Here is a 20,192-nt window from a genome sequence, read left to right on the forward strand (position 1 = left end):
TGGGATCTCTCTGGTACACTACAGGCCACAGCCATGCGATTTTCAGCCATAATACTTGTGATAATTTATCATTTACCTATGGTATTGTATTACACAAACAAAAGTTATTGTAAGATATATTGTTTCTTTTAAGGATTGTCTGTCGGATTGTAATAAACCTGTTGATTTCAGGTTATTTTAAATAACCACCTCATAAACTCTGCAGACAAATGGTAAACTGGTGGGCTATATGCTACGATAAATTTGATATATTTCACAAAAATAATGATAATAATTAACTATGGCAAATTCTAATCCTTTACATTTTATATATAAAGCTAACTAACATTGAAAAAAACTTCCGAGCCAGCCAGGAGTCGAACCTAGAATCTTCTGATCCGTAGTCAGACGCGTTATCCATTGCGCCACTGGCCCGATGGCTACCTTCAGTAGTGATTAATCAATCTGTTTTGCCTGGCAGGAACACGCTGCCGGAGGTACTGGGTTCAGCTTGTCAGTTGTTCTTGAAGACTTTTATTTTAAAACATTTCAGCCTTTAATGTCTGAGCGACACCTCGATACAGGGCGACAGCTCCTTGTGGAGTTGTGAATATACTTTTAATTAGCCTCTGCTGCGTTATGATGAAAAGTCTTCAGCTACCGCCTTTGTGTGCCTGGAGACGTCCATTAGAGGGCGCCACTGATCTTTACTAAATTTGAACTCCAACCATAACCTTTTATTGATTGATTTAGTGCCTCCACGACGAATTTATTTTATACATTAAATACCACATAATCGAACAACCTGGGAGGATTTATTGCATTTTTGCAGGAAGTTGTGGGCCTACTTTGGACATATCACATGCAGGTCTGAAAGCACGGTGTTTTGTTGCTCCTCCTGTTCTCATCAAGGTGAGACGCACAGTTTGTGCAGGGGATGCTGGTGTGAATGGGCTGATCCGCTTGGAGGGGATTGTGGCTGGAGGAGGTGGCAGGACTGCAGAGACGGGACTAACCGGGGATTTTGTTGTAAATAACTTTTATCTGAACGGACTCACTGTGTGCTTATTATTATTTCAGTCAGCATTGTTAGAAGTATGCGCATGTAGTGAGAACCTGGAAGTTGTTTTTGTGTGTGTGTGTGTGTGTGTGTGTCTGTGTGTGTGTGTGTGTGTGTGTGAATTCATCCATCACCAACACTGTGCGCCTTGGTGCGCCTCACTGACCCACAGTCGTCTCCTCGCTGTCACACCATGTGGATTATTTTGACGTTTCTTCTGGCCGCTGCTGGTGGTCCTGATGGGATCTGGGGGTGTCAGCTACCCCACGACTGGAGACCGCAGACAGAAGCGTGCCGTGCGGAGCTGGCGGAGATCATTGTCTTTGCCAAGGTGTTGGCTCTGCACAAGGAGTCGTACAGCGTGTACAACTACCTGCCGTATCAGCACGACACCGACCTGCTCTACTCCGCCGAGATCGAGCTGCTGTGCGACCAGGCGTGGGGCAGCATGCTGGAGGTGCCCGCCGGCTCCAGGTTTAATGTCACTGGCCTGGGTTACTTCCCCTGCTTCTCCTACAGCGTCACCAATAACAACAACTACTACTTCTTTCTCCGGTAAACAGCACACATCTCCACTATCGAGTCTAATAACAGATTTTTTTTTGTAAAGATGCATGAAGTTTTACAGGCCCACATGGCGTGACATTAATCTATGCATCAGTCTGACAAAAGAAAACGTGTTAATTTACACTGTTTATGCTGTATAATGAATTGACTTTTACCCCATCCCTATTTACGAAGGCAACACATTTTTTTTGGAGTACAGATGGTGCACTCTGTTTGAAAGTTTTAAAACTTTGTGACTGTCTGAAAAACGACATGACATGGATGACCGACTTGCACCCTCTAGTCCAGATGCCTAAATCGCTCCTGTACAATTAAAATGTTTAGTCTAAATGCTGTAGTTCAGTTCGACACACCTTATCCATCCAAACTGGAAATGTGACGTAGATCCTCTTTCAGGATCTTAAAAAAAATTGTGCTGACTTTTTAACATCCAGGTGGAGTTAAATAAGAAGATGATTAGCTGATTGATAGGGATGTGCAGTTTGTCTCTCTGCTCGAATTACATAATACCAGTGCTGGCTTGACCAGCTGTCCACCATGAGCTGAGGACCTCTTTGACACCTGAGACAAATATTTAAGAGAAAGGTGCAGTTTATTGGTGAGAATTATAGTGATTGTAATACCATAAATAGACCGGTTAACCTTTGGGAAATCTCTAGAAAGACAATTGTTAACGATTGCTTAGTAGTTTTTAAAGCCAAACCACCCTGTACCTGACTCAGAGACAGATGACTGGTATCTATCTTCGTCTCTTTCAGTCGGTATCCGTCCATGTGACACCATTCTGATTTCAGGTTAAAAACGCATTTAACGAGCAGCCAAACTTTCCACTCAAATTTCCAAAAAGTATGTGGCAGCTTAATTCTTAAGTGTCTGTGTTGGACAGAAACAACACTGTTACTCAGGAAACGTCTATTGCATTCCAGCCAGCATAATTACAGGGCCAGACATTTCCCAACAGCTTGAAGGTAAACCTACAAAGAATTTTCACTGGGGAGAGTTATCAGCACATGGTGGGACCACCTTTTGTCCTGCTGGAATACACCAGTATGCCATTTGATGAGGGGAACGTGTGCTAACAGGCCTGACCAATAAATATCTCTCACATTCTGCCCTCAAATAGATGAAGAGTTAAGATATTCAGAGAGGGGCACTGAAAAGCATTCCTCAACTTTAATGTTTGGCTGACCCACATGAGGGTCTGCAGCAGAGCCAACAACAATAGTATTCTTATATCATATGTTACACATCGTATATGAAAAATCACACTTCCATGTGCGATTCTGTATTGTTGAGTGATGATGGCCAAAAGATTTTAATAGGACTGTACCAGTCTGAGTCCATCTCACCTCCAAAGATGACTTTGTCGACCTGAAGATAATTAAGAAGCAGTGATTACTCCAGTAAACCAAAATAATGGTCGTCGAGATAATGAAGTGAAACCCCCTCAAAAATAGTTTCCCCACATTTTCCTTTGTAAAAGACATTAGCCCATGAAGGATATACGGTAAGCATGTAGAAAAGAAAACATAGCTCAAATGGGTATTTAACGATGTTAATTCTTGGGAGTTTTATTATTCTGTATTGCCAACCAAGTATTTGTCAAAAATTGTCAAGCAGTGCTTAAACTACTTTCTTTTTTTATTACAACAGAGACCATAGCAGTTTTGTTGAAAGATGACTTTACTTGCTTTTCTGTATTTTCCTTTCATATATTTTATATCATAACGTCGGCTGATCATATTAAACATGGCCAGCGTTTCAAATAGCGTAAGTGCTGATAATTCCTTTGGAAAAAAAAGGTCTGTTTCAGTCTGCTCTGAATACCCAGTTCATGCTGAACTGTTTGCCAAAACTAACGGCATATAAACTGAAACGGTAATCTTTCAATGTCTTTTCAAAACTTGTTTCTGCTTCGTCTCAGTGGCCAAAGGATGGCTAAGCCATAGTTCATGACATACATCTAAATTCTTCCTCATCAATCGTAAATCATACAACTTGTATGTCTTTTAAGTGTAGGCTTTAGCGAGCAGTTGGTTAGCTTAGCTTAGCATAAAAACTGGAAGAGAAAAAAAGGGGGAAGACTAGCCTGGTTCTGTCCAAATGACGAGTTAGTCCATCAGCAGCCCTACAGCTAAATGATTAACGTATTTCTTCAATCCATAAAAAACAGCAAGGTCTAAAATCATCAACTGTGGTTCAAGAGGAAGTAAAGTGCCAGACTACTTCTTCGTTGCAGCAGTATCTTCCTGAAGTTGCAGAGATTTCCTGCATCTGGTTGAAATACTGGCTGAACAAGAAATAAAGTTTTAATTAGTGAGCTTTAGAATTGCTGCGCTAACTTGCAACTACATTTCTCATCCATCAAAGCAAATGTGTTCATTTTTGAACTATTCTTTCTATTGAGCTACTAGAATAGGACCTTGTAAATAAGTCTCACAATCAATGTCGATGTAATGTGCTGCTTTTCAGTAATTTTCACAAATAAAATGCTGTTTGCTTTTACCCAATGAAGTAATTGGTGCCACAGCACACAAAGATTCATGGAGCGTTACGTCAGTTGGTTTAAAGAATTGAGATGTGGCTTAACAAATTGTGTTTTCATGTCCTGCTCTGTGCCCTTCAAGCGAACGTGAGTCTCCTCATCATGAACCTAAACCAGATCAGTTTAAAATTTCAAAGCAGCGTTGGTCGTGACCACTCTGCAACACCAAGTCCCAGAGGCTGTATTAGCAACTTAAAGCGTCTTATCGCGGTCTCCAGAGGATGTTCATTTTCCCAAAAATGTAGTTGCAGACCAAAATAGTATTTTCAATCAATCATGAGTACCCTCCCAGGACAGGACAAATCACAACCTAACATGGAAAAAATTCAACGGAGGATCTCCCTCAGGACCGTTAAATGAGACAGATTGAGTGTTCGGCTTCAGCCATGTGTACGCTGTAAAATCTTCAGCCGATATTTCACTCCTTCAAGATTTTTACATTCTCTGTCAAAGGAGAGCAACTGAACCGTAAAAGGGAGGAAACCTGTGTATTAATTTGCACTTAAAATGAACTTTTTAAAGAATGTGTGCTTGCGCAGCTTTTGTGCTGTGCGCCATGTACCAATATTTAAAAAGTGTAGAGAAGGATTTCAATTGTTGCGTTCAATTCGATTTTGGTCTTTTAAGGTATTTTTTCTGCAATTGCAGAGCCCAAACGAGTTCCTCTGGATGCACAATCCTTCATCCCTCCTGGTCACCGTGATTACATCTGACCTTTGACATCTTCTGCTGAAGCAAAACATCAGCTTTCTTCTTGCTCTTTCAGCATATAGGCCCGTATACAACACACACACAGTCTGGAAGGGACAGCCAGACTTTTGATGTCCCTCGAGGGGTACGAGATGGAATCCAGATGTAGGCTATGGAAACTGGCTCCTTTAAGATTTCCTGATGATATGAAACACGCACCGTAAATCGCTTTGGCCTGTAATTTGCTGGTTTGAGTCACTCACATAATGCTCGAATTTGCATAAAAATAGAGCAAAGTCTGTAAACAATTTTGCATTCTCCAAAAATGTTCCAACTTTTACTAATGACCTGTGTCTTTATATAGAGGTACTGTTTAAATCATTAAATGCTCAGTTAAACTGTTTGGGTTAAATACCTATAAGAAGGTCCATTTGCTTCAATTTCAATGGACCCTTTCCTTCTGCGTCTGCATATTTGTTTTCACACAAGTGCAACTTTTTACCGAAGGTCCATATTCTGCCTTTGCTCGCCACTGTATCAACGGAATCTTTCGCCATTTCTGCCGTGCAGGATGGATGAGAACTACAACATTGTTCCCCATGGAGTGAACTTCCAGGACGCCATCTTCCCTGACACCGCAGACAACCACCGCATGTTTTCTAGCCTCTTCCAGTTTTCCAACTGCACACCTGGAACTCAGGTCCACAGCTTCAGCCCAGAGTGGGAGGCACAGGAGGACAGCCGGGTATGTAGCCACTCACAACCACCAACATGGACTTGATCTACTGCTGATTAAACATTTGATTTATAACCAAAAGCATTGTCGTTCACACAAAGAGGTTTCAGTATTACATCCTGTTGTTTTCAGCTGTGAAATAGCTGGCAAAGGAAATGCATTGGAAACCACAAGCACATTTCTCGAGGATTGGCCCAAAAAACAACTCCCTTTTTAAAGGAAAATAACACAATGACCAACTAAAGTAAAACCAGGGAAAGTTGATGCATCATAAAAGTAAATTATAAATCTTAATCACAAAATAGCCCCTGGATTACACACACTGCCATGTAGATTAATAATTGAACAATGTCAGAGTATCTAAAGGTCAGTACTCTTATGACTCTCACAATGATGCCGTCAGATTTTAGGATGGCTTGAACCAATAAGCTCGATCTCCATTTCACACCTCTGCTGTTCGCGTTTAACTGACAAAAGCTCATTTATACCTAAAGATCACTGGAGCACCTGGCGCTCCTTGACTTTGTAAACTTTCCTGCAGTTTGTCTAACAGTTCATGTGTCAGTATATAAATAATTTCCAGCCACTCACCGCTGCTTTATCTCCCTTAATGAATTTAAACCTTTGGCACAATCCCCCTGATTTAGGTCAGTCTTCTTCTGTCTGTTTCCAATAATTTTCTAACTACTTATAAAAGCAACAAAAAAAAAAAAATCCACCACGGTTAAAGAGAATGAAAACATGGTTTTGTATTTCCATTAACAGCAAACATTTGGGCCAGGCCTGTGATTATAATTACAGAGCGACCTTTAGATATCGGTGCCGCTTTCTTACATCATTCTCGTGATTAGATTTCCTCTTAGCAAAATAAAAACAGACTCTGTTTTTACTGGTACTGAGCAACCGTTGTTTGGACAACTGACCAAAACTCCCATCAGATCACAACACGCAATACAATACACACCATATAATCCAGTGTCAACCGTAGTAAATCAAATGGCATGAAGTGATTTTAAGATTTAACGCCAAACTGTATTAGTAATAAAAACATTATTTTAACAATCACTGTTTTTCCCACAGTTTTATGTTTCTAACTAATGCAGAGATGTTAGCTTTGATGGGCTACAAGCTCTATTCTGATACTCGTCTGTTTTTCCTCAGACAGGCTTCAAACAGCCTCCTCTGAGACGGTGAGGACACAAGAATAGTTTAATGCTGCATTACATCAGATTCAGATCAGAAATCAGACACTTACAATCAGATAAATCACAAGTCCAACTGGATACTGAGGGGGTGCCAGAAGACTGCATATTGGGGCCTGTCAAAAATTGGGTTCAGGAGTATGAAAGATGGAGGCATTTAGCAGGCAGGAACGGTCTTTGGAACAGACGTGCAAATTTTCTCTTGCAAGTCTTTATGAGTTCGCTTGTGATATTCATCTCTATCAGAACAATTTTTATTCCTAAGCCGTACTGCATCGGGTTTTTGGGTTGTCCAACTGTCCATACATACCTAGAGAAAATGTCTTCACATTTGACACAAACGTTCACTTTTGAAGGTCAAAGGACAAGATCACAATGACCTCAAGCTGTCCCTGTCTCGTGAATGCAATAGCTCAAGAATGCCTTGAGGGAATTTCTTCAAATTTGGCACAAATATTCTCTTGTACTCAAGGATGAACCGATTAGACTTTGGTGGTCAAAAGGTCGAAGACATGAGATCATACTGACCTTGACTTTCGACCACCAAACTCTAATCAGCTCATCTTTCAGTCTAATACTGTGTTCAGATTATCCACTATAATTCAATCAAATCTGAAGAAGGTCCCTCAAGGTGTTCCAAGATATTGTGTTCAAAAGAAGAGGTTGATATGAGGTAACAGTGAGCTTGACCTTTGACCCCAAATAACTAATGCGTTCATCCTTGAGACCATGTACAGATGGATAACAGAAAAACGTAATCTCTCCGGCCATGACTGTCGCCAGCACAGAGGCATAACAAGGGCAGAATATTTTTATTCAGCTGCTGTCAATCAGTCAATCTTGGGTGCCCATCTCAGTTCAGTGGATCTGACAGCTGTTAACTATATTCAGTCTGCCACTAACTGAATCTGTGTTTATGTGAAAGCCTTACCACGGGATGCAAAACAATGATGTTGCACAGATGTTTACACCTTCTGCTCCGCTAAACCTTTTTTTCGTCCTGCTTCTAAACTTGATTCTTTGCATTATAAAGTTTCATACTTCCACAGAAATCCCTTTGGAGCATAAGTAAGAGCACATGGGAAAAATCCACAGCTAATATTACAACAAGTAACATACAAACCAGTGATGTGGGCCAGCAGCCGACAGCACATTTTTAACATTTCCTCAAAACCTTCAGCGGTTGTTATCTGATGGCAGAGAATTTACATCAGTGTTTCACGCCAGCCCATGTGGAAGCATTAGGGGCTGCTGAGGAAATCCACACTCAGGCAGACAGGCATGCAGTCAGAGGCATCTGGAGCTCTTTTTTTTTTTTTTTTACCTGGGAAAGGTCCAGGCCTTTGGATTGTCTGTCACAGGTTTGCAGGCATGTCGGGTTTCGTCTGACAGCAGTGTCTCACTGAAATAGGGAGAGTAGGTTGTGTAACCATTTTGCTCACCTCAGACTGGACCTACCCTGTTGTGTTGTTTTTGGGTTCAATAAATTGGCTGTTACATAAAGAGCAGGATACACCGTATAGTACAACCAGACTGTTCCACCGCAAGAGGACAAATTTTCATGCCCTTTTCTTTCTTTTTAAACTACAAGTATCCAGAAAAAAAGTATTTTTTTTCTGCTCATTCATTCATAAACAGTGGGATATGCTGGAAGACTCGAGTTGTTGGCACTGGTTGTCACCCTAAAAAGCAAGCCAGAAGCGTTCTCTCATCTGACTTATCCAAAGGAAATCCAGTATCAAAAACAGCAGATCTGCCAGGTGTTACTTCATAAATGTAACAAAAATATATTAAACCTGACACCAGTATTTAGTATGAGCTGTAATGGGACAAAACTCCAAATATGAGTTCACTCAGTGGCAGTGGAAGGTAAAACTTTGTGGGAAATTTTGCAGAATATAAGCTGATACTGGCTGGGTTTGCCTAAAGTGCACTTAATCAAATGCTCCTTGTGCTTTTCCAGATATTACAAATTAATTCACTGTAATAGCTGGCTATAATAAACATATCTTTTCCACTTCTCTTCACAGTTGTTGTGCTCCACAGTGCAGAAGGCTCTGTTTGAGGAGGAAGAGAGGGTGAGGACTCTCTCCCAGAAGGTGCGTTCCCTGGAGAAAGCCAATGGCCACCTGAGGGAAAAGGTGAAGACCATGAAACGTCTGCTGCGCCAGGCCCAGCGAGAAACGATGAAGGAGCAACAGACCCTCAGCCTCAAGCAGCTCTACAAGTCGAAGACGCCCCAAACTCACCCTGATCAGGACACGACGCAGGAGCAAAAGAACCAACCACTAAAAAAAGTGCTCTCCAAGAAGCTAAAAAACTAAATGTTTTTTGTCCCCTATGTTCATAGTAAACCAAATTTTGATCCATATGAAGAATCAGTGGCAGATCAAGCTGAAAGGATCGTGAGTGAACATGTGGGTGAGGTGACCGCAACAGCAAAAACAACCAACTCAGATCAATTAAGAGTAAAAGATGGATGTTTATTGTAGTTATACTATATTCCCCATTTCTGCAACCTAAATATTATTAAGGAGCGTAATTGAGACTTTACCCCTCACAGCGATTTATGTTTTGTTGATCCAACAAAATACATTGCATTGTTGTTCGTGGTTCAGTTGATCTGTGCCATTGACACTGTAATCAGCAAGGTAACTATTGTTTCAGTGATTATTCTTTCTGAATAACTGTTGCTCTTCCCTGACCTGTAGCCCCCAACTTTAGTTTGTGTATTTCAGTGGCAGCACAAACATTTTCCAAACATTAGGAAGCTCATAGTTTATACCTGGTGGATGCACTGTTGGAACAACAAGTAGATAATGTTAAGACATTGGAAATTGGATGTCATTTTCTGATAAATTGCTTTTCTGTGCTGGACACATCATGCATTGCATAAATAATATTAGAATTACTTACAATTCTTACTTCTGAAATGATATTGCAAAAATGTTTTCAATCAAATGTCATCTTTTGGTATTCCAAATTTGGACTTTAGGTCACATTTCAATTCTAAATACATATAATTTACAAAGTAAATGAGGCACAACACATTTTATTAATTGAAAGGTATGAAATAAAGTACTTTATTTGTTGAAGTCTTTTAAAAAAAAGTGGGTTAAATTTGGATGCTCAATAATACTGGGTGTGAAAGGCTGTGAGCTAGTGGAAATACATACGACTTTTACTGTGTATATGAGAGTTTAGTTACAAAGAAGCAGACCACACGTCACATTTTCCTTTGTTCAAATGATTTGTGGTGAATCAAAGTGTCATTTTTATATTTGAAAACAGGGTGCTGAGCACCCATTCAGTCTGGCCAGTGAGCCTGACATGGTACAGGATTGGCTTTTTCTGTGTCAGAAATGGAAGGTTGCTTATATTATATATTATATATTCTGTATTTGCTTTTGTTTGTATTTCTCTGTCTCTGAACTATAAACATCTGGCTTGCTTTACCATGAGCATAATCATTGTTGTAATAGTTACGTCAGCTTTTTTATTATTATTATTAAATTAATTAACTTTTTACAATAGCTTTGTTTTTATTTTTGTCACAGTTAATTTCATTTTTACAACATGCACATTTACATTGTATGCACCCTTTTGGTGAAATATGCAAAAACTACCTTTAAAAGTAATACAGCCACAGATTGTAGCCCTGTTTAAGTAACAGAACAGTTCCTGTTGTGCATCACTGCATTTAAATTCATGAAACTCTCAACATATAAATCAAACAGTAAAATCAATACTGCATGAACAACATTCCCCACAGCTCATCCTTCACTACAGTGGGTACTTTTACAAGTCCCAGTTTCAATCCGTGGAAGTGTACAATGTGTGATGTGAGTGTTTCTAAGATTATATCCTTTTGTCTGACAAAATGTTCTAAACAAGTTCAACTCAGGAACAAAAAAGGGTCTCAAGTGACAATTTGAACCAGTTGTGCTTCTTTTACTGCATTTCCTGACACTGATGCACTCAACAGTTCAATATAATGTAATGCTCTAAAATTCTTTTAATCTGCTACACAGACTTGAAAATAAATGTGTCATGAAATGTGTCGCGCCAAATAGCAGAACAAAGAGACAACTGACAAAGCTGTGAGGCAGAGAGGTAACGAATTCAAATGAAAGTTTCAGACCTCAGCTGTAATGTTTCCGTCTTTCCATGTATTCAAGTCAGAGATGATAAATGCTTTCTGGCATGGATAGTATGTTCAGGGTTATTCACTGCTAATAAATCAAAAGTTTTTCAAAGAACTGGCACACATTCAAAAGCAACATAAATCCTAAAAATAAAATGGCCCAACGTTGACCTCTTCCCCCCAAGCCTTTGTTTTGCAGGTTAGATCTAGGGCACTTTCTGAACACAGGGCCATTTCAGACACAAAACCATCTTGGCAGATGAAATTTTCAACACAAGAGCTGAGCCAAATTTCTTCCATATGGTGCTGTCGCATAAAACGGAGGGAATGAGGGACAGGGTTTGCACGGCGAGAGGAGAAACAAAAAAAGTGACACATGTCAGACATGTTTTATGTCAGAAAATCTCTGCAGTAAAGCAGGATACGAAGGAGACATTTACCAGCTCTCCCTCTCGTGCATCATTTGACCTCTACAGCAAAGAGAGAAACAGTTGAAGAGAACAGCTCCACACTTCCTCATCTTCCTCATTTTTTTCGTATTGGCTTTCTTCTCCTCGTGACACCTTTGTATCAGACAACCTTGCCTGCAGCCAACTGTCAAGATCACATGGACCCAGGCCAAAAATGATAAACACACACTGCTTTCTCAACATAAACCACTGTGCACAGTCAATCTGCAAAACAGATGTCAGGCAACGCGGCTGCACAGTGGTGGTCTCTCCAAGACGACTTGGCTCTCTGTGGACATTGTTTGTTTATCTGGCCTTATTTTATGTTTTCAAATATTGTTACTTTCTCTGGTTGCTCTAGTTACATTTTTTTTGGGGGGGGGGAATTGATAATCTCAGGACATCTGTATGGTTACTACATTATATATTTTCCATTTTTCCTCTTTCAGCTCATATTTTCTCAAGCAGTTACACTTAGCCTTTCACTCAGTCTGTCATTACTTCACATACGGAAATCCACCAGAGGTTTCTAACGCTGTGCTTTGTAACCTGACATTGACTTTATTGTTTCTGTAGATAATTACTCAGGTCTGCTCTTGGAAACCCATTTTTTTCCCTTGAAGCAACGGATCCCACGTCTTTGTGTTTTGAATTAGCCCCCCTCCTTTTACACTAAAACAAGACTAAAACTCTGCAGCCGTGCTCGAGACTCTGTGAAGGTGTGCAATAGTGCTTTGAACTAGATGCTAACACCGGCATGCTAATGTTACAGATCCATTGATAATTACTTCAGGTTATTCCTGTTAAATTATTGTTTTCATCACTTCAACATTGTGGGATTATATAATGTACTGTTTTATTTTTATGCCTCCATGACGGTGATAACTCAGGAACACCCGAAGGGAATTTCTATCAACCTTGCACAAACTTTCACTTGGACTGAAGGATGAACTCAAAAGAATTCTGTGGTCAAAGGTGAAAGGTCAAGAGGACTTTGACATCACATCTGTCCCATGCTCATAAACACAATATCTCAGGAATGCTTTGAGGGAATGTTTTTCACATTTGGCACAAATGGTCACTTGCACCCAAGAGTGAACTGATAAGATTTTGGTGGTCAAAGGTCAAGATCATTAAGACGTTCATAGCATCTTTGCAGCAACATCCATATTTGAAGCATTTTTTACTGCAATAGTTACAACTTTGAGTTTTATCAGAACACTTTCATGATATTTAGCGCACAGTTAAAATATTTCAGAAACTTTTTTTGTTAGAAAAAAAAATATTCTTTTTTTTTTTAATGTATATTGTATGTTAAAGATAATAATTTATTGACTATTAGACTAACATCCTTCTACCATAGTAAGCCCTGGATAGAGCCAAAGAGTGCCTGTAAGGGAGAGCGTAGACACCTAATGTTCACAGACGCAATGCTGACAACCTGATGTTTTAGCAGGTACAGTGTTTACTGTGTCTGCCGTCTTAGTTTAGCAAGCTGTCATGCTAGCATTTACTAATTACAAGCAAACACAAAGTCCAGCCGGGGCTGATGGGAGTTTTGCTCATTTTGTGTTCTTCAGACGAAAATTAAACTGAAATTTTGACTTGATGGAGCCGCAAGATGAAAAGATAAATTCAGAAGGAGTCATCCTCTGAGATCCATAAATGTTTGTAGGTTAAAGCTTTTAAGGAAATCCATCTTATAGTTAGTACTTTTCAGTCTGGACCCAAATAGTGAACTGACCAACTTAACATCCACATACTGCTAGAATAGTTACAAATGAAGGCATTTAATATTGGCAGAGTTCTTTTTAAACATCCTAGTAAATTTGATTTCATGTTATGTCGCTACAACTCTTGTCTGTCAGCCCGTTGCTTCACAAAAAGAACATTATCCAGAAACTCCAAGAACATGTCTTTGATTTGAGTGGAAATGTTTCCTCATCATCGCTTCACTCTTGACCAGCTACACTCTGGTGAAAAGGAGGTGATTTTTCATTGTTGCCTGTCCACGTCTGTTTCCATGAGGATGACTGATGTGTGTGTTTGCCCTCAGAGACCGCTGCTGTTCCCGTCCAACTAAAATCTCAATAGTGTGCTTTTAGCTCAATCTGAGTACCCCAGAGAGAAAAGGAAATGCAGGACAAGTATCTTGGCGAGCCAAAAAGAGTGAGCTCAGAATTTTACAGTTCTTTAAGGCTGCAACAATGACCATAACACCAGATTCGGTTCCTTGGCCCAGTTATGGCACACTAAAAGCCTACGCTTCACACTTGAGAATTTAGGTTATATTGTTTCCTCACTTAGAAATAAATTCTCTTTTTTTTTTAAAATCTTTAATAACAAACGATTCCTCTCCTTCCCTTGTCCTCCCCTTACCACCTTTACTCCCTTTCTTTCTCACTCCTCGACTTGTAACTATTCCTTTCTCTGTCTGGATTGGTGATGCAGTCCATGAGGCAATCAGGAGGAATTCAACTTTATGTGTTTGTTCTTTGTGCTGCCAATCTGATTTTATGACCAGGTTTTTCGACGATGGGAAGTTGAGTTTATGTTGACATTTTTTCCACCAAGGATGTTTACATCGTTTTTGAGTAGTTCTTTAGGAGTTGAGTCCCACTCCCCATTTCAGTCTGGACTTCATTTGAGGTTTTTGCATGCTATTGATTGAAGAGTATTAATCATGCTGTGAATTGACTGTTTTTCTTGTTAAAATGGTGATGGATGGCAGTATTTTGATTGTTGTGTGCATTTCAGATATGAGTATTCGTAGGTTCAATCTTGCAGCTTTCTTTAGAAATCAGTGGTTTAGATTTTATACAGAGCTTAAGTATCATTAGCTGAGAAGTGACTGATCGACGATAAGGTTTGGAGGTGGAGCTGCTTTGGAGACCAGAGGCAGATAAGCTACATACATCAACCGAGCTAAGTTCAGCTAACTTAGCAAGCAAGCAAGCTGAAAACAGAGTTACCTTTCTGATATAACTACCCATAACAAATCTTACAAGGGAAGGCTAAAAGGAAATCTAAACCCAGATTGAGAAAACATTGATCGACCACCCACATCAAAATTCACATCAGTGATTTCAGCATTTCTTTCATGTCTTTTTGGAAAAAATGAAGCATGTTCTTGAAAAGTTAGTCATTCTAACAAAGTAAAAAAATTACTTGGTGAGGATACAAAATTAACAGCTCGAATTAAAATGGATAAGCGCGGCAAAGAAGGCTTTCTTGACGTTGTTTTATGTTGTAACTATCAACGGCCGCTCGACTTGACGATGGAGTTTCATCTTTTGTCCAAACGTAACACTTGCCTGTAAAGATTGAAGGCTTATGGGAAATGCTGCGGAAGTCTGCTAGTAATGGAAATATAAAATAACCAATGTTAGATTGTTTTTCAAAAAGCCACCATCATTATCTTAACATATGGAGTGAACAATATACCATGCTGTGGAGGAACGCTCTGTTCCAAGGCTGTTCTCACAGTTATTCAGACATTTTAATGAGGTTTTCCGACTTCTGTAACAAACCCCATGAATCCTAGTTTCACGTCACCTCTCTGTTACAATTCATACCAAAGTAAGGCATGAATATGAACATCTAATTTCATGGCAATCCATCCAATATCATCCAATAACTGACCAACTACTCAACATACAGCAGCTGTCTCATTAGAACAGAGCTGAAACCACTACTGCAAGAGTCTTCAAACCCTCTTTGACCGTGTTTCCAACCACAATCCAAACCCAATAGTATGTACAACACACACTGTTGTAAAAATCTTCTGTAAAGTAATGGTACTTCTTAAAAAACAAAGAGCTGATTGGAAGTTCCATTCAACATGCGTCGCTGGGCATGTTCGAGCAGATTTAATTTGCACCTCTTGTAATCAACAGCACTCTCTGTACCTTGGTACAAATCTATCCTGTATGATAAGCCTGAATATAATATCTGAACATGATGTATTCCCTGTGAAAAGGTTTCCAAAATTGCAGCCCAGTAGAGTGCAAATACAAAATGTGTAAATCGAACACCTATCATGTGTGTTTTTAATGTATGGGAAACGGGACCTCGAAAATGTTTTTGATGTTTCCACAAGCTGGTTTTGTTGAGGAGAAGAAGAAGAATGGACATGGACCAGAACTGCTGATTGCATTTAGAATAAAGGCTTTAGAGGCCTGGACATTAAGAAGGGGTTATTTCAAGCTTTCGCATGTTAACAAGAATAACAATGTGTGAACAAAAGCAGAAATACTCTTTAAAGTAACTCCTGTGTTGGACTGGTAAGTTGGTCAGCGTAAATGACTGAGCATAACTGGGTTATCAGAAAGATCATTCACATGGACACACTTTTCACATATTTCTCTGTCGGCATACCCAGCGACCCCCAATGTGACCTCAGACGACCCAGAATTCCACTCTGTACCCTGTTTGATGTCCGCTTTGATCCATCGTCCCCACAAACTCGCTCAAATCCTATTCTAGATTTGCAAAGGTGTGGAAAAAACCCCGCTCTTTCATGGTTTTCTCCTCCCTGTGTCCTGCTCTTCTCATGTTTTCCCCCTGACTGTGTTTTCCTTTTCATCTGCCGGGTCCAGTATCAAATGTACTGCTAATGTGAGTAACATGAATGTCAAGTTTCTGGCTATGTTTGACCTTAATTGCAGGTTGAATTTTCCCAAAAGTGGAAAATTAGTGGCTCTTTTCATTCTGCCAGATACTCTCCATTGCTCGTTTTTCATCCTCCTCTGTATCCTGTTTATTATTACCAAATGTGGTCTGCACAGTCATGCAGGACTTTGAGGGTCTGCAACTTTTCATAAACTGCGGTGCTGTGGCTTCAAGCCCCACAGCACTCTGTAAATGCTTCAAGAAGACCCAGAATTCAGTCCGTATTTTCCAGAGACATCATCACACATTAATATTGTTTAAGAATTCAGATTCAGCTTTATTAGCTCGATGTATCAACTACGAGTAGCTATCTGTGGAAAACTACTTTCACATCATCTTTTCCCACTCAGTTCAGCTGAAACAACTCATTCTCAAAGAGGGAATTGTTCACGAACTGCACGTCACTCATCTCCAGGGCACAAAGAGAAGGATGATCTCACTGTATAGTTTAAGTCTCTTGCCCTCCGCTCTGCTCCAGCACCTCAGGGGCTCTGACTTGTTTAGATTCAAACAACCTGGTTTTACTCCTGAAACAATGCGAGGCCACAGGACTGAGGAGAAGTGGAACTGGAAAAGCGTTGCACATTAATGATTTGTGTCTGTTTTTTCCTTATTTGGTCCAAGGAAAATATTCAATATTGGCCAAGATGCTCGGGGTTATCTGACGCTGCATCCAAAACAATGATTCAGGGAACAGATGTCAGTGATTATCTAAAGAGGGAAATGTGTGTGTTTTTCTGTGTTTATTTGGTACTTTGTCCATAAAGCCGCCCTAAAGCTATCCACACATCTATTTGTAAGTCAAGCCACTGCTCGCTCGCTGTATGTATTGGCCTTTCCATTTCAGCACTGCAGATGTGTGTGTGTGTGTGTGTGTGTGTGTGTGTGTGTGTGTGTGTGTGTGTGTGTGTGTGTGTGTGTGTGTGTGTGTGTGTCTGAGTGTGTGTGTAATGCGCTACAGATTGAGAGAGTTTAGTATTGACCATAAAACAACTATTCAAAGCTTAATCAGATGACCTAAGTGTGCCTCGTTCCTCTGCCACATGCTTCTGCAAAACCTTTTTATTTTCTTCAACATAGCCTACTTTCTCTTTCCATCAAAAAAATGACAAATGTCTTTTGTGATCTCGTGTGTCATTTAAAGTAGGCAGAAACCTCCCCTACTGTGAAGTTTATGTTTAGCCTTCTTATTCAATCAATCTTATTGTTGTTATCATCTTTTTTTACATTTACATTTTAATGTATTTTTATTTTTCGATTCCTTATTGATGTGTGTTATTTTGAGATTGTTAAGTGTTCGAGGTCCTTGTTGCATTGTGATTTTACACTCTAATTAAAACTGAATGAACTGAATATGGAGATAAGCAGCATGTCTGACCAGACATGTCATGTCATATTCGTTGTTACCTCAAGCAAGGAGGTCACGTTTTGGTTATCTGCTTGTCAGATTTTAGGTGAGTTTTGCTCTTGAGTTCAGCCATGGGCCGATCCAATCAGACAGTGCAAGCAGCAAAAATAGAACAAGGGGTAAAAAAAAAATGTCAACAGTGTATTCTATAAACTTGTGGTGAATTTCCAAAGGAGAATGAAAGCCTCTCTTTCACTCTCTGTGCATTTATATGCCACAACTGCTTGTCATCAACTTTGACTTCTCTCTTCTAGAGTTTTTTCCTCTCTGTCCTCTCCTTGTCCCTTTCTGCAGGTGTCTCGGGCTTGACTGATGTATGGGATGAAATGGATTGAAAAAAGGGTGTCCATATATGCACCACAACATTTAACATAAAATGTCACAACTACTTTGTGCGCTGTATGTAAGCATAGCAGCAAAAATGCAACTTGCATGCAGAACATACAGTAAATGCAGCATTTCCAACACTAGACAAGATGCTGCCAGTGAACACAACAGAAACAGCAGTTACATTTCCCTGTAAAACTCCAATTTCTTAGAGACAGCTCCTGCAGTTCAGGTACATTCACTCATTTGAAGTGTTACGCATTTACTCCTCATTAAAGCAGAATTTAAGTTATATCTACATTCTGAATTAAGGTAATTAAAAAATATTCTCTATGTTTTTCCAACAGTTTTCGATTTCCTTTGTTTACTTTTCCCAAATGTCTCCTGGAGTAACAACTCAGCAGATATTTATTTGAGGATTTTTTTTTTTTTTAGTGAGTGGAAAAAGTTCAAACAACTATAGTAAAAACTCCCCGTACCTATGACGGCAAACGTGTTGATGGACAGCATAGACGTTACGGGCACAGAAACCTCCTGAGAACATTGACAGATATTAACACAATAGACTCCTGCTGACAGACGTGAGAGCAGTGTGTGGGCTGTTTTTTTATTTATTTTTTTATTTTTATAATGCACACATTTTAAACCTTAACTCAACACGTTTACATACAGTAAGGTGAAACAGGCAACCTTGAATAACAAAGGTTTGTAAAGAGAAGTTTGATTTGTGAAGTGCTTTTTCCCACATAAACTCACATAGCTTGTCTGTCAATTGCAATGACCTACAGTATCTTATCAGTTATCTTCATAATTACAGGAGTGTAACTTCATGCCAGAGACAGTAGGTCACCTTGGATTGGGGAGACAAATGCTTGTAGACAAGTGGGTAGCTGTGCTGGTCAGAAAATTCCTGAAACAGTGGTTTGGCGTTTTCACCAGTAGCCACGTGGATTTATGGATGGCTGATGTAAGTTCAGCCCAACAAATACTCATCACCCGGACTATCTTATTAGTTGATATTGGCCAATCGAAAATATATCGGTATCAGCATATTTGGCGATATGCATCTATATGTAAACCTTTATTAACAGAACATGATGCAGAAAGAGAACATTGGAGTAAATTCGAGATTGTTCTATTTGTGTTTGTTATATAGTTATATATAATTATCAAGTTCCCAGCAAAGTGTGCTGTTTCAGTGCAATGATGTCAGTGTGGACATTAAAATGTAAAATATCCTGCCACCATTGTCATGAATGTCAAAATTGTTTCATAACCACAGAAGGATCGGCATCAGTCCCAAAAATCCAGTCTTGGTTGGGCTCCATATGTCAGTCTGTCAGTTGGTCTACCACTTCGGGTCGGTTGCCATAAAATTCCCTTCAGGATGAACTGTGGCATTGTGGTGACCCCTTATCTTTTTATCTAGTGCCATCATCAGGTCATCATTTGTCAATTTGTCCACAACTTTAGTTTATGACAGAATTCCTGCAAAACAGTGATATTTCCATCAGCTGATCTCTGTGTGTGCACTGCATTATAACATGCTAAACTAAGATGGTGAAAATGGATTACACCCCCCTGACAATGGAAACATGTTGACGTTAACACTGTGTTGTCATTGTCATTTTGAGCAAGTTAGCAGCTGACATTATTATTGAGCTAAAAGCTCATGTTCTGCATGAGGGCAACCTTTGGCAGGTGTAAACAAATTTGGGGATTTTCTGTATAATCACAATAGCCATATCATCTCTGTCAATATAAATGTGGAAATAAACCTTCATTCCACAAGAAGATTTAAAGCATTTCTTTACACTAGTCAAACTTTTATGCATTTTTGACTCCATTTGGAGCACTGTTTGCATTAGGAATTCACAGCGTTAGCGATTTTGTGCCCTGTTCACATGACACCGACCACTTCATAAATCTCTGCAGACTTCCACATCAGCAAATTGCTTCCAATGCTTGTAAAAGGTTTAAACTTACTCAGATAAATCAACTTGATAATGAAGCGGCTGAGTCTGTCAGACCGGTGTTGTTCACTTTTGGCTCATCACTGCATTAAGTCTCTGTTTCACATTCCATGCAAGCATGGGCAACAGCAGCGCATGCTGCGAGGAGGATGCGGACTAAGCACAATCTTCATCAGCGAGCTGCTGTTTTTGTTTTGCAGACAAATTGAATCCACATATGATACTATATATCTTTAAAACTGCAGGCCTACTGTCTTCTGGGTCCATCCTTGCTTTAGTGTTAACGTCCTACAATGGTGCAAGGTTTCACTCTTGGACATGTTCCACCTAATTTTTTCCACTCTTTCACGTCTAAACACCGCCTGCATCTTTCAGCACTTTTTATCTTGTGATCCGTGCAGTTTCTCCCCCATTATTTTGAATCAATCCCTTGTTCCTGGT

The 20,192-nt window shown here is 39.7% G+C and overlaps 1 protein-coding gene and 1 non-coding gene across 2 annotated transcripts; one reads left to right on the forward strand and one right to left on the reverse strand.

The window, feature by feature from the left end:
- Positions 1-341: 341 nt before the first annotated feature.
- trnar-acg (transfer RNA arginine (anticodon ACG)) lies at positions 342-414 on the reverse strand. The gene has a single exon. It is a non-coding gene; the product is annotated as a tRNA-Arg (tRNA).
- Positions 415-935: 521 nt separating this feature from the next.
- On the forward strand, positions 936-10,294 carry ccdc3b (coiled-coil domain containing 3b). Its single transcript, XM_069151351.1, has 3 exons — positions 936-1,594; positions 5,412-5,586; positions 8,810-10,294. The coding sequence occupies exons 1-3, from the start codon at positions 1,233-1,235 to the stop codon at positions 9,101-9,103; spliced, it is 831 nt and encodes a 276-aa protein (XP_069007452.1). The 5' UTR covers positions 936-1,232; the 3' UTR covers positions 9,104-10,294.
- The last annotated feature ends 9,898 nt before the right edge of the window (positions 10,295-20,192 follow it).

The sequence above is a fragment of the Embiotoca jacksoni genome, unplaced genomic scaffold (genome assembly GCF_022577435.1).
Source record: "Embiotoca jacksoni isolate LCO1_2020_lvr unplaced genomic scaffold, fEmbJac1.0.p SCAF_1, whole genome shotgun sequence".
Lineage (NCBI taxonomy): Eukaryota > Metazoa > Chordata > Actinopteri > Embiotocidae > Embiotoca > Embiotoca jacksoni.